We start from the raw sequence: 15,930 nt of genomic DNA on the forward strand, positions 1-15,930 counted from the left end.
GGTTTGGTTTCCTGTGTGTATTTCGGCGACATTGCACAGTGAGTAATAAAGCCTTGGTGATGATCCGGAAGTGAAATATGTGTCCTGTTTACATGCTGCTTTGTTGACAGTCCAGCCTCTCAAAAAAATGCAGCTCAACCTTTGACAAGAACTTCACCGTGAAAGTCAACTTTGAAGGTATTTTAGATTAACATATGATTTGTATTGATTTTCACACAGTGGAAAGGCCAGTATTGAGAGACAAATGTAGGGAACATATAGTAAACTTAATTGTGTTTTATGTCTGTATACGCGTCCGGAGAAATATAAGGTGGAACAAGAAGACCTACTGATCCTATCTGGAGTTTGATCACGCATAAAATTTCACTTTTGACCGTCTCAGCAACGCAATTGCAATATATTATCTTGGAGGACCAGCACCTAAACTTGGGTTTGTCCGGGAGAAATTGCAAGCGTGGGTCATGAAGCAGCGCTTAAGCGCTAGCGCCTCAACCACGGATGCACTCAGGGCACGTCAGCATGACGTTACCACGTAGAAGATAAAATTGATTATCAATACGATCTACAATAAATTGTCAGGAATCATCAGCAGGATAATCGTATAACATTCCGACGTTACATTTACACATCGATTGTTTTCCTTATTGTATAACTCAAAAATGTTATCTACACTTACGCCGTTGTTTTCGTCAAAAAGGTCGTATGATACTATATTTATTGCCATCAGTGTGCTTTGTTGTGGTGAAATTTTGTGGTCATTGATGTCTTCGTCAAAAGCCACTCTTAACAGTTGTGATATGTATTCGAATTGTCATACGACGAGCTATGCAAGATTTGACCATTCGATGTGACCATCGATAAGTCAGACAAATTTGGGATTATTTTTATCGAAAATCCTTGTGAACTATGAACCGTCATTTCGTATTCAAGACAACAATGTGACTTGCCATCTCCTGGACGCAACGCGTGATCAACTTTACAAAGCGAAATATAAACTATCTCTTTAAAAACCAGTTTTAGTGTCTCATTGGGGTCGCCAGCATCCAGGTATTTTCCTAAATTGTTTTGAAGACGAGTATCCGATAGACGATATATCAACGGGGCAAGTTTGTTTGGAAATATATTCGCATGAATTTCAAATAATTCTTGCTGAAGCTTGTCACAAATTAGTTTACGCGGGACCACGATTAAATCATCAGACGATCACGTGGCGAAACAATTGTTTTAAGATATCTCGGTGATTGCTATACGCAAATCTTCGAAACTGCACTCATGAAGATTTAAAACGCATTCTGACCTTTAGTTGTTTTAGCGGTTCTTCTTCGGAGCGAAAATCATCAAATGCTGCTTCGTAATAATCTGCATTATCTCGGAGCCAATCATGTGGAGATTCGCCAGCAATCGGATGTGGTTGTCTTTTATTCCCACACACAAACCGGCCTGGTGTTCATTCATGTCAGAAACATTTTCAGCATGGCCTCTTTCGCATTATAGATTTCGTCCCATGTTATCACACGAGGACTATATATATTTCCCATTTTCGCTACATCTCAGTCAGAGTCACATGGCCATCTGAAGAAACAGTTATAAGTTTGTGATTTAACCTGTTTATTTTCTTTATTTCTTGCGATATGTGCGTGATTGTAACTACAACATTATCAGCGAAATTTGAAAGCTGCTCAATGACCGGTATTGTTTTACCTCCATTCAGATACACGAGTTCATGACGATCAACCGGATCGTTAACCGAAAGCGCCTTTGATATTTTAGCTAAATTATCGTTGCGAAAATATTCTTGCGCTGCATGATACTTAGTAGGATGTTGCGGAGATCGTATCGTTTCTTCTTTACTTCTCCAGTGGCCACATGGAACAAATTCATACGGTGTTGTTGAGTTTGATAATGAATGTTCAGTCAGTTTTAACACAGGAAGTATATCGAGATTTGGTTGCAAATTTATATCAATGTAAGTTGAATCCGTTGCAACTTTAAGGCAACAGCCTTGCCTGCCACTATCGGATATCTATTAATCATCGATACCAAGTTAATACTTACATAAGCGAGCACCGATACGCTTTAATGGGTGTATTGTGGAGATTCCTTATCGCTGTAGGTATTGACCTTACGCCAGAAGGTAGATCGCTCCGCCTACCGAACTTGACAACCTCTTAACCTCCGACAAACATTCTGTGAAAATGGCGGGCGTGATAACATTAAAATATATGCCAGACGATATTGGTGAGCAATATTTGCTATATGAAACAACGTTGAGACAGATACAGAAAACGAGAGCATTTATCCATTGCTTTCACATCTTTAAGTTACGTCGGTATGCGGAGAACTCGCCCCATGGAGAACTCGCCTCCCCGTATCTGGAGAAGTCGCCCCAGAGTGGATGGAAAAGTCGCCCCAATTGGTTGGAGAAGTCATCCCAAAACTTGTCACCCAAATAACCTTTTTATAACAGAATTAAATCATCTTTTACGTGATTCATATATATATATATATATATATATATATATATATATATATATATATATATATATATGCGCGATCACAAAAGAGACATTCACTAAATTAAAGCAATATCATAGTAATATTTATAAGGACGAAATTAAGTCTGTATATAATCTGATGAATGACGGCAGTATAGTGATTAAAAAGGATGATAAGTCAAACACTATTATTATTGTGAATCAAAATGATTATGTTTTAGAAGCTGAACGTCAATTAGAAATTAAATAAAAAATGTCAACATGCATTAATGAGATCGCTAAAAATAATATTTCCGTATGTGAGGAATTTGATACTTTCCCTATTAGCATACGTACACCTCAAAAATAAAAATTCCGTATATGAGGAATTTGATACTTTCCCTCATAACATACGTACACCTCAATTCTACATATTACCCAAAACTCATAAAAATCCTGACCATAATTTACCTTTAAATTTTCTAGGACGACCCATTATATCAGGTTGTAATTCATATACTGAAAACCTATCAAAATTTATTGATAGTATTTTACAACCTTTAATGAAATCACTTCCTTCATACATTAAAGATACAACTACTTTCAATAAAAGTCGAAGTCTATTCTACATCTATCTGATAATTTCAATCCTGGTATCATTAGATGTAACATCGCTATGTACCAACATTCCGCATGCAGATGGTATTGAAGCGTGCAAATATTTTCTTGATAACAATCCTAATAACAGCAGACTATCTAGCGAAGATATTTGTCAAATAATAAAAACTTATCTTGGATAATAATTATTTTCAATTTAATAATACGAATTACATACAGATAATGGGTCTTCCCTTTCATGGGTGAATTAGAAAAGGATTTTATTCAAAACGAAAAGTTTAATCCATCTCTTTGGTTCAGATTTTTAGGTGACATATTTATGATCTGGAAGCATTCAACTGAACTGAAAAATTATTGATCGCCTAAATAATAATTTACTTATACTACATCTAGTACGCATGTTTCATTTTTAGATGTAAATGTAATAAAAAATATTGATAACACTAACTACGAAGCAAGTTTGGCTTCCTGAGCCATCACCAGATATGACGAGTACTGAAGTTTTATACTTCGCTGAACTTGATTTTCTCATCAATGGCACAACAAGGGCATATTTGTTTCGTCAAGGTGACTGAATAGCTCAATAGGCAAATAATTGGCACTGTTTACGTCCGCCATTTTCCTCCGAAAAGATGCTTCTGTCGATATCGACTCGGCTATTGTATATATTTACAAATTTCGCAACGGTTCGGAGAAGTCGCCCCACTTCGCCTGGAGAAGTCGCCCCAAGGATCATATATAGTAATTCTGAGATGTCGCGACATGGTTAAGGCTTTATTTATTGTTGTTTTTCTTCAACTTAATAACTTATTAAATTTATAAAATGTGCAATTTTTCAACTTTTCCATTTGATGAACTCCGCTTCTGTACTTAACGAAAAACAAGTGTTATCTGTCCCTTTTGCTCTGCTCTTCAAATCATTAGTTGCATTTTAATAATATTTGTAGAGATAGTGTTATCAATGCAACATTAAAGTTGTGCAAAACTGTCCCTTGCTCCCTAAGAACTAAATAAATGGATTTTCGGAGAAAAATAATCTCTGAAATGCAAAAACAACTGTGCTCATTGCCCATCAATATACATTTATAAAATTATAACCAAGAAATTTGAAATTGTTCAACTGGTTAAAAAGAATAATCCCGCTATGCATACTGACGATCTCGATTCACGTCCAACAAAGTGATTTTTTATTTTTTTAATTCTTTTTTATATGTATCCTACTGTTTGCCTTGAATTGGGAAGGAGAAATAACTTACAACATATGTTTTGTGTGCTAATGTTCACATTACACAACAGAAAACTGTAACCCGCTGACATAATCGCGAGGGATACATAAATAAATCTTATACTGACGTTTGTTATAAATATTGCTAGCGAATACGTTTTTAAGCATAAAATAAAAGAAAATTTGCTTGCTACGAGTGAATAATGGATATATTTCATCCCGTTGTTGCAAAAAGCATCTTCACCCAATCAATGAAATATTACTTTTAGATCGGTTTATTGTGAACAAATATTGTATTTATCTAATCAGAAAGAACAGCGTTTCGTTTTATATATAAGAAGAAAATAATTGAATCATATTGATATAAAATAACAGCCGACAGAACCTTTTCTTTAAATAGTTGTGCATAATAAAATGTACGATCTATAAAATAAAATAGTATCCTTGGTGCATTAATGAAATGCATGATTTAGTTATATGTGATATGGAGTATGATATAGTTTCCATTAAATACAATATCTTATAAGCATGCTATCTTCTCATTTAAATAATAAAATGAACACTAATACATTACATATATGATATACTTAAGTAGCTACATATACTGATTTTTTTCTTTCAGCAACAAAAATTAATATAAAGTCATATTACCAGAGAGAAAAAATTAAATCACTTAACCGATGGCCTAAGTGGTTAGCGCGTCCGCCTCTAATGCAAGACAGGCACTGCAGACATCGTAGCGATATGATTCAGATTGTTAAAGCTACATTAAAAATACACACACATTTAAATTCAAATAAATCTGCATACATTAGATATATGATACATCAAATGCAATATTGCCATCCGTGCATTCTTTAAATTTCTCATTTTGCTAAATGTTTACGCTTGAAATCTGTTATATTCTCCTTAAACTACTATTCATATTTATTTTCTTCTTTATATTAAAAATATCAACAATTTTAATAACAAATTTATGACAAAATAATTACATTCTTTAAAAACAGTATTAAAAGTATTTAAAATATCAGAATTGTGTCCACTTTCCAAACATTTTTCTTTCAAAATAACAAATATTCAATCAAAATTTTAAAATAACGTACAAATTGCATCCCTTTGTTTCCAAAATACATCTTTTCTTTAAAGATAACCGACTTTAATAAAGTATAAGAATTACGTCCCTTTGTTTCTCGAAGAGTTATCTTTCTTTCAAAATTTCAAGACGTTTAATAAAAGTTTTGCAAAAATATTCAGAATTTATGTAAATAACTTCAGAATTATTTCTTCAAATTTTATTTCCCTGCCCGAAAGAATAAGACCGGAACTAGAAAGATAATATAATATGTCGGTTTGTTTTGATCAAGCATCGGATTGCAACTGAAACATTAACGATTTCAAGGTACAGGTAACACGTCTAAAATGAAAATAAAAAAATATTATGTAGAACCATAGAAAGCAATTTAGTTAGGCATAAAGGCATATTCGATACGCATATTGCAAAGGCATTCCACGTTAGTTTGTAGTTTTACAAGAGTAAATTATTTGATTTGCGCAAAAGAGACGAGTTTCAGCCTTGTCAAATAGTCCACAATATGATGTAATGGGATTAGAAATTACCCTGAATTCATTGAGAAAAGTAATATAACCGTCATGGGTAATTTGACACCAAATGGCCTGTCAGTGTGAAAACTTTTGCGGCATCATCCAAAAACTAAAGAAACAATAGTGCCTATGTATGAACATGTATCGCATTAGCTGGCAGCGATCCGTTTTGTCGCAGACCTTTGCCTGGCCAGCCAACCAGGTTTGGATCTCAAAATTCTATGGGTCATACACCTGCAGGACTTAACAAAGTAATTAAGCTAGTTAGCGTGCTAGAGGGGCATGGCTCTCTTTAGTTCCCACAATACAAATGTGCAACTGTTTTCTTTCTTTATGGCGGCCGCAAGAAACTGATTGTGGATTGCACAAGTCAGGTGAGTACTGTAATAGCTGAAAATATAACTTTGCAGTATTTAGAGACAATTTTAAAATTTTAAATGTTGTTTGGGTGGCGAAAAGAATTAAAAACTTAGCATGTAAACAATTTACTGGTGATCACAACGTAACTGTAACGACTAACATTCTCTTGCCGACCTGATTGGAAAGTTCGTGTTAACTATGGTCTTCAATTAAGAACGTTTATTGAAAGAGTACTTTAAGACAAAAAAAAAGTGTCTATAGGTTTGACCATTTTGGTCGTTAGATCTTCCATCAGTTATCATCATCATCATCATCATCATCTCTCTCTCTCTCTCTCTCTCTCTCTCTGGTCTAACGGCAGCATACCCCATCTGTCTAACTGATATCACATTACAGTCATATTTAAAGGTATAGTTATTATCATGTGTCACTTGTACCTTTACAATTAGCATGGTATGCAAGCGAAGCTAACGGTATGTGGATTAAATGTGATTTTAATTTTAAAGTGTGTATCAATCCACGGGTTCCTCTTACGGAAAGAAACACTCCCACAAGATGTGCTTGCACAACATAAAAACAAGACACTCTCATTTACTCTGGGTGCTCAGTTTGGTGTTGCAGAAGCCCGGTAGCTGAAAAACAATGTACAATTGTCTGAAACAGTACACTCATCAAATCTTTTTAGAATGACAGTTCACTTATCACGAAGTAGGAGTAATGAAAACTTAAAACCCAAGCGAAGTTAGAATAAAAATTTATATTTGGTATTCCCTGCTACAGTCGACATTTATGCATACAAGTAATATTACCACCAAGTGTATGTGGTTACTTACGTCGAAAATTAGGGCACGTTAGGTTCCAAATACATAATACCGGTAAGAGTGCTGTCGCTAGTAAATAATGTGATCCATGACAGCAACAACTTTTAAATGATATGAAAGTACCGATCGTGTGCCATCTTTGTTGTCAAATAAACCAGAACCATATATATGATTATATTTTATGTTTAGGTCAAATATTTTTTTCTCTTTCAAATCATAGTCTTCTAGATATTTGACTAACACGCTTACTCCCTTTCATGTCTATACAGTACACTATGTTCCCGCCCGTAAATTCCAACCGTCTATCTACCTTACATAAAGGGACTATACATAAACGGTAAGCATATTGATCTGACAATTTTCCATTAGTGTCACATCAGGTCACATGATCTGAACGGCCAATAAGTTAGGAATAACTAATTAATGTTCCCTGATACCAGAAAAAAGGTGGTTTATACGATACATGAAAACAGGACTGAGAGAGTGTGAGGAAATATAAGCATTTCATGATTATTATCTATTCGAGGTAAGTATAACTTTAATATGACATTAAATTGACGTTTGTTTATTTGTATCTGTACAGAGTGTTAACATTTTCTATTGCACATTAGATCTGAGATCTTTCTTTATTTTACGGATTGGTACATGTAAGAAAGAAATTGTATCATCTATTATATTCCAGTACACAAATCAAAACAGAATCTTATGATATACATTTAGTTTACATATTATACTGCTATTCAGATTTACCCAACTGATTCATTAGTTGTATATCGCTGGTAGAAATAGTATCATGTGATTTATCATGAAGGTTGGAGAATAAGTCTGCATACACTTGAAATGAATAGTGTCTCACCCGTCAAAGAAAGACTTAAACCACACAATAAGCAGCCTTACGACTCAGCAATTATGGTTATATTTATCTCAAAGTTTTATCTGTGGTGTATATAAGCGTTTACACAACACAAACGTGGCCAGTGCTTTTGTAGGAAGGGCATGTACGATATAATAATAGGTTCATAGTCGTCGGAGTATCAAATATCAGTGCGATGTAAAACTGCAAAAAAATGCACTTACACACACACACACATATATATATATATATATATATATATATATATATATATATATATATATATATATATATATATATATATATATATATAGTTCGTTCGTAAGTTAGGGACCATATGTGTATATATGTATACGCACGCATGGGTCTGCATGGAAGGTTAAACACATGGTCGAATAATGCAAATTAAAAGACACTATCTGCTACAGCACGGACAAGAATGAGATGAATACGAATGTACAAGCTGTGAAGACACGAAATAAGAGGTGGCGTAAAGTCAAAAATAGCAGTCAACGAAATTGCTATAATTTCTAAGTTGGTTAAACTAAATTCTTAGTATATACAAAGGAAAAGTAGAATTATATGCCTTTGAGTTAATAAATAAAAGAAACATCTGGTAGAAATATACTAGCCCGAAGTGATAGGAAGCATATGGTACCTTAAAATGTGGCAGAGGATGGCAAAACGGAAAAGAATATTGTTAAGGCAGAAATAAAATGCTTCCGTAGAAAACCCGTATTTTATGAATTAATTGTCCAAAACAGATAAAGACAATAGTGCTGTTTGGAAAAGGCATACATCATACAATTTGAAAATGCAATACTTATTGACATACAGCATAAACGTTGAAAAGGCAATAGTTATTGACATACAGCATAAACGTTGAAAAGGCAATGCTTATTGACATACAGCATAAACGTTGAAAAGGCAATAGTTATTGACATACAGCATAAACGTTGAAAAGGAAATACTTATAGAGGTACAGCATAAAATTTTAAAAGGAAATACTTATCAACATACAGCATAAAACTTGAATGGCAATACCTATTTACATTGTTATGTACATTTGATTTAATTATACCTAATTGAATTGTTTGTAAGTTTGAAAATCTTTTTATTTTTTTTAAAATTTATTTATATATCAAAATAATGTAGTTCTGCTTGCTAGGAACTTGTACATTTTTTTTAAAAATAGTTTGACTTGACTGTTCATTTTAATAAACACCAAATGTTGACCTAGATCTTGACCTTGATTCAAAATTAGTAGCAGCCACGTAAATAAGTTCTATTTTTATTTTAAAATGATTGGTTGTTGTGGAGGTCATGAAGGGACTTGAATCAAAGACAGCTCTTATAAAAATTTATTCGGATTTCCAAAACCGGAGTGATATTTCTTGTCTCTACAAGGAACGGTAGACTCCAACACACTATAAGATACAACATATGTTATCGTCTTCAACCTTGGATTTTTCGTCGGGACTTGAACTATAAATCAATAGAACATTTTATTATTAGGACTTCTAACATTATTCTTGGATTATATTTTTATTTGATTCTTAAAACCGTAAGTTCATATTGTTTTCATTTTTACAGAGTTTTTTCCAGGGAAATAAATTCTTATAGTTTTCAAAGCTTGTTGTTTTAACTCTTTCTTATGTTACTGTTTATTCGATTATAAACATGTAACATAAGAGTTGGGTAGCTCGTCCTAAGGATAATTTTGAATTTTGGATAGAATATTTCAGAAAACTTTGTTTTTTGAAATTTGAATTCCACAAGTTTTTGAAATCTTTAGTGAAATTGTCAAGCTTTTTCTAAAATCTCATCAAAAGTGGAAATCTTTCTTTCAAATCCTACCCAGGAACAATTGGATCTTTTCAAAAAAGATGAATTGATTCAACTTGCCGGAAAATACGATCATTGCGAGGTAAAGGCTTACTTAGCAAAACAGGAAATAAGAAATATTTTGGTTCAGTACTTGGTAGAAAAGAATGTTTTGGATGAAAGTGCTTTGGTTTCGATCAATAAGTCTGTATCAGACTCTGACACAAAAGTAAAGGAATTAGAATTAAAATACAAGATGGAATTGGAGTTAAGGAAGCTGGAACTTCAGAAAGAAGAAAGAGAAAAATAAATGCATATACAAGCAGAAGCAAAAGAGAAAGATTGACATATTTAGTTACAATATGGGAAAGAAGAGACAGAGACAAGAAACAGAGAAAGAAAAATAAATGCATTTTCAAGCTGAAGAAAAAGAGAAAGAAAGAAAAATGTAATTACAAAAGAACAAATCCAAATGCAATTAGATAAGGAAGAACAAGAGAAAGAGAGGGGATATCAATTTAGAATGAAAGCAATGAGCTGGCAAGTGAAAAGGATATTCACACTTCAAATCCAAAAATAAGCTTTTGATCTTGCAAATAATATTAGATTAGTGCCCCCTTTCAAAGAAAAAGAAGTAGACAAATACTTTACTCGTTTTGAAAAAGTTGCTGAAAATTTTAAATGGCAAGGGATCATTGGACTCAGTTATTACAATGTGTACTCTCTGGTAAGGCTAGTGATATTTACAATTCACTGTCAGTTCACCAAAGTGGTAACTATGATGTGGTTAAAGAATGTATCCTAATGGGTTATGAGTTAGTCCCTGAAGTTTATCGGCAAAAATTCAGAAACTATAGAAAAGAAGCTGGACAAACTCATGTCGAATTTGCTAGAGAAAAAGAGCAGTTATTTGATAGATGATCCTTACCCAAGAAATACGAACGAGATTATGAAAGTCTCAAACAACTTGTATTACCTGAAGACTTCAAAAAATGTGTCCATAGTGACATTAAGTTTTCTCTTGACGAGCATCAGATTGAAATCATTGAAAATGCTCCTCGAGCTGCTGACGAGTATTCTTTAACTCATAAAGTTTCTTTGGTAAATAAGACTTCTACTCAACAGTCTTCTGGCAGAAAAGTATTTCACCCTAATACAACCCTTTTAAAATTCAAACTGGCACAATTTTTAAAAATCAAGCTTCTGATAAGCTTGATTCAAGATCATTGTCTCTTCCTACGTTTACCTATTGCAAGAAAAAGGACACGTTAATTATGCTTGCTACAAATTGAAACATAGGCATCAGAATCAAGACAGACCTATTTCAAATGCTCTTATTTCTAAGAGGTCAAGGTCACGGTCATGTATTGAAAGCAATACATTTGTTGGGTCTAATAAACCCCAGTCTGATTTTATTATGGAGAATTATGAACCATTCATATCGAAGGGTTCTATATCACTCATGGGTGATTCGGCCAATCCTTTCCCTGTTAAAATTTTAAGGGACAGAGGAACTTCTCAGAGTCTTTTATTGACATGTACTTTGCCTTTTTCTGAGAAGTCTTCTTCTAATGAGAGTGTTCTTATTCAGGGAGTAGAGTGAGACTTTGTTCAAGTTCCTCTCCATTGTGTAAATGTGTCATCAGACTTAATCTGAGGACCCGTGACGGTCGGAACAGTCTCTGTTTTATCCGTTGTGGGCAATCATTTATTACTAGGCAACGACCTAGCTGGAGACAAGGTTGTAGTTAATCCACTTGTTATTGACGAGCCTTGCTTGGATCAGAAATTCGATCCAATTGAAAAGTATTCCCTGAATTTTTCCAGCTTGTGCAGTTACCAGAGCTATGGCAAAGAAAGCTCTAGAGAATGATGTAGATAAGGAACGTATTCCTTTAGCTGACACATGTATTGGTCAGGCTTTTGATGAGGTCACTTTCACTCCTTGTTGGAGGAATCAGAAGGTATTGATCACAGTTATCCTCTTTTAACAACTCATTCTCTTTATTTTAAACGACAATCACTTGTCGTCGATCAGGAAAAAGATCCTGAGATCTCCTTTATGTTTCAAAGGGCCAGTAGTGAAACTGATGCTAGTGAAGTTCCTGACTGCTATTTCATTAAAAATGGAATTGGTATGAGAAAATTGAGACCTTCCGAACTCCCTGCCGATAACAAATTGTCAATGAATTATCAAAGTGTAGTTCTAAAACCTTACAGACAGAACATACTTAGTCTGGCCCATGAAATTAGTTTGGCTGGTGATTTTGGGATCAATAAAACGTATTACAAGATCTTGACTCACTTGTACTGGACAAAATTCAAAAGTGATGTTGGTAAATACTGTAGATCTTGTCATACCTGTCCAATAGTAGGAAAACCCACTCAGAAAATACCTAAGGCTCATCTACAACCTATTCCTGCCTTTGACAAACCATTTAGTAGAATTATGGTAGATTGTGTTGCTCCCTTACCTGAGACCAAGTCAGGTAACCAATACCTGTAGACCATTAAGTAATTGAGTTAAATTACATCATAAATACACCTGCGAGGCGTAAACGAAAACAACTCTGTCACATAAACATGCTAAAAGGGTATATTGAAAGAGATAGCCAGGTAAAACATACAATTAATTTAGTTGTACCTGTCCCGCTCAGTGAAGATTTAAATGAATGAATGTCATCGGATTCTACTGATATTGGAGTGACAAATCTTTGGAATTAAACAATTATGAAAGATCTGGACAAGAAACTTTGACATTTGCAAGAGCAAGTAAGAAATGAACTTAAACAGTTATTATATGAATATGAGCACTTATTTCCAGATCTTCATACATGAACTAACAAACTTTTCCATGACTTTAAAATTGTAAATTCTAAACATGTCGAACAACACCCGCACAGGATGAACCCACTCAAACAGGAATACTTGAAAAAAAGAAATTCAATATTTGATTGAGAATGATTTTATAGAGCCCAGTAAAAGTGACAGGAGTTATCCATGCATGCTTGTTCCAAGACCAGATACAACTTTCCGGATGTAAAATGATTACAGAAAGGTGAACAGTGTGACAAAAACAGATTCATATTCTTTACCAAGAATTAATGACTGTATTTATAAGATCGGGAATGCCAAGTATGTCACCAAATTTGAACTTCTGAAAGGATTTCGGCAAATTCCACTAACGGAAGGAGCAATGGAAATGTTGGCATTCGTGACTCGAGATGGACTTTACCAATATAAAGTAATGCCGATTGGGATGAAAGGTCGCCAAGTATATTTCAACGTCTCATGAATATGATTACCTCTGGTCTAGACAATTGTGATGCTTACATCGATGATGTCATCATCTACAACGACTCCTGGAAAGAACATTTAGCAACAATCCGGAAATTCTTTGTCAGACTCACAGATGCAAGTTTGACAATTAATTTATCTAAACGTGAGCTCTGTCGTGCTAGTGTAACTTTTCTAGGACATATCGTGGGACATGGACAAGTTAAACCTATATATGCTAAAGTCAAGGCTATCTCTGAATTTCCCGTGCCTGTTAATCAAAAGCAACTGGTGTGATTTTTAGGTATGGCCGGATACTATCGAAAAGTTTGTTTCAATTTTTCTATAATTGCTGAATCATAAAGATCATGCATGGGGTCCATACAATATGGTTTTATGCCCCCCCCCCCAAAAAAAAAAAAACAACAAATGTAGGTAGCTACTACAAATCGAATGCATGTAATCCAAAACCGCGTGTTTTGAAATAAAAAATTTTAAACAAAATACATAAACAACACCTGATTAGTTTTCTTTTCAAAAACCAAACACATCCATTGTTTCAGAAAGTAAATCATGCCAAACGTCTTCCACGGCATAAGGAAGTATTAAGACTTATAATATCTATACAATCTATCTCTGACCCTGTGTTACATGCAAATATGCTCAGCTGTAGTCAATCAGACTCAACCATGTTAATAAAACTAAAATAAGAAGTGTAAAACTTTCCTTTCAGTACGTTTTAGTGGAAATGATTCACTGTAATGTAAGTATTTGTTATAATATGGAGAAGAAGCATTAGCCAAATTAAACGAAATCTCCCGATTCAGTTTTGGGTAAAGTACCGTGTAAAGGGACGCTATGTAGGCTTTATTGTTCAGTGAATTACATAATAACAAAAATAAAACATTCACAGTCCTATGAGCTTATATAATAAAGGTGGTATATATTCTAAGCTTCACCTTTAAAAAGCAGAGACACAAAATGATGCACTGACATATTAACATGTTTACACGTCCAAAACTACGTCAAACGTTGTACTTTATCTGACATTTGAATCAAATCAAGTCTATTATATATGACTATTCATTGTCTGCATTTTGCGAAGTTTTCGTTTATGCGTAAACTTTGGAAAGAATATAATTTTTGATGAGCCTAATTTTATGCACAAAAGAGTGTACATACACTATATACGCTCGCGAGAGTAAGCAAGTGAAAATTAGCATGTATTCTTTTATAGCTTTCTTGTTTACGAGAATTATTATAATCTAACTTCAATCTTCTTTTCCAGATCACAATGTCGTCCTCTAGTGACAGTAACCAAAAGTTGTATTCGATTGATCTTAAGAACTGTATAGAGCAATATACCTGGAAGAGATTCAGGGAGAATAGGGGATGCTTCAGAAGTCTCCTAGTTTCAAAAAAGAAGCATTATGTCGACGTCCGTTGGGGGTACCTACAGTTCAAACATGAAACCACCCATTTTCATCTAAGGGATGAAACGACATCAGGAGTTCCTAAAACACAAGCGGTGAATCTTTATAAATCTGATTATGAAAATAAAACATCAATTACTCAACAATACACATTTTCCGCCACTCGTGAGACTCGTTCATCGGCTTCCGTAGAAGTACAGGATAATTACACTCTGGAAGGCTCCATGAATCTGGAGATTAACCTTGGTGCGTTTGGAACACTCGGTGGTGGATTCAGCCAATCGCTTTCCGTCACTAAAACTTCGGGTGAAACCTTCGAGAAAGCACTGACATGGGAAGTCAACACTGAAGTCAGAGTCAAACCTTGGCATAAGGCCATAGCATCCCTATGTGTGTACGAGTTAAACAAGGTGTACGATTTTGAAGTTAAAACAACAGTATCGCTTCCACGAGGACATCTTCCAGTTGCCATCCGAAGAAAGAAGGACGATAAAATTGTATGGGTTTTTTGGATAACTAAACTGCCTGTAATCTTTGACGAAAAATTCAGGAGAAAAAACAACATTGATGTTGTGGAAGAGCATCTGACAGATGTCAATAGAATCAGAGAAAACATCAAGTTTACGAGCCATGGGGTTTGTAAAATTGAGTCCTGGACAGAGCAACATGTACAAGTTGAATCCAACGAGATGGAGAACATACCAGAACATATCGAAAATGCACTGAAGAATGAAAACGAAGACTGACACCGAAAGTAAATATATGTGTTTGGATGTAGTATTAGCTTCTCTTTACTAAAGCAACCGTAGAAAAATGTAAATACATTACAAATATAAAACGTAACATCTGCATGGTGTTTTTTTCTTAAATGTACCAATTTCAATGTCATCTGTTTTCCTTGCATCGAAGATTTTACTTTAAAACAAGGATGTAGCCCGGTTATTGAGAAATTCGGAAAGCAATGTGCAGGATATGGTAACAGCGCTTTTTTAAAAGAGGCTAAACCTTAATGTTTCATATGTCGGGGTGTCACGATTATGATTTTATCCCAAATAATTGAAACTGAGACTGTTTCATTACCTTTCGGCTAATAATGCACCAAATTTAATGACATCACTTTCCACACATCAATGATTTGAATTTATAAGAATGATATTTAGCCCATATTTTGAAAAGACCGTAAAGACACGTTTAAATAAAACTTTTTTAAAAGTGCAATTACTATCCTATTTGAAGTCATAAAATGTGACTTTTGTGATCTCTAACAGATCTAGACATGCCGTAGCAAAATGCGCCCTTAGGTCTGGATCTATGCAGTTTGCAGGTCTGGATCTATGCAGTTTGCTAGGAATAATCAATGGAACAAGAAACATAGACCCTGGTCTACCTGCACAAATGTTGTTTGCTGTTGGACTCTATTTATAAACGAGTAGATACGGTAATC

At 34.3% G+C, this 15,930-nt stretch overlaps 1 protein-coding gene across 5 annotated transcripts in view; it reads left to right on the forward strand.

The window, feature by feature from the left end:
• Positions 1-15,335, forward strand: part of LOC149799324 (uncharacterized) — a 37,223-nt gene extending 21,888 nt beyond the window's left edge. Inside the window, exons 1-2 of one of the 5 annotated variants that reach the window (XM_089958636.1) lie at positions 5,862-6,293; positions 14,342-15,335. In XM_089958636.1, coding sequence (XP_089814762.1) covers positions 14,348-15,232 — 885 coding nt within the window. In that variant the 5' untranslated portion in view covers positions 5,862-6,293; positions 14,342-14,347 and the 3' untranslated portion in view covers positions 15,233-15,335. Of the gene's footprint in view, positions 1-5,861; positions 6,294-7,412; positions 7,438-7,469; positions 7,627-9,360; positions 9,518-14,341 lie in introns of those variants that run through there. The other 4 variants (XM_089958637.1, XM_089958634.1, XM_089958635.1 and 1 more) reach the window with 4 other exon arrangements.
• Positions 15,336-15,930: the final 595 nt, after the last annotated feature.

The sequence above is a fragment of the Sinohyriopsis cumingii genome, chromosome 5 (genome assembly GCF_028554795.1).
Source record: "Sinohyriopsis cumingii isolate HCF-2022 chromosome 5, ASM2855479v2, whole genome shotgun sequence".
NCBI lineage: Eukaryota > Metazoa > Mollusca > Bivalvia > Unionida > Unionidae > Sinohyriopsis > Sinohyriopsis cumingii.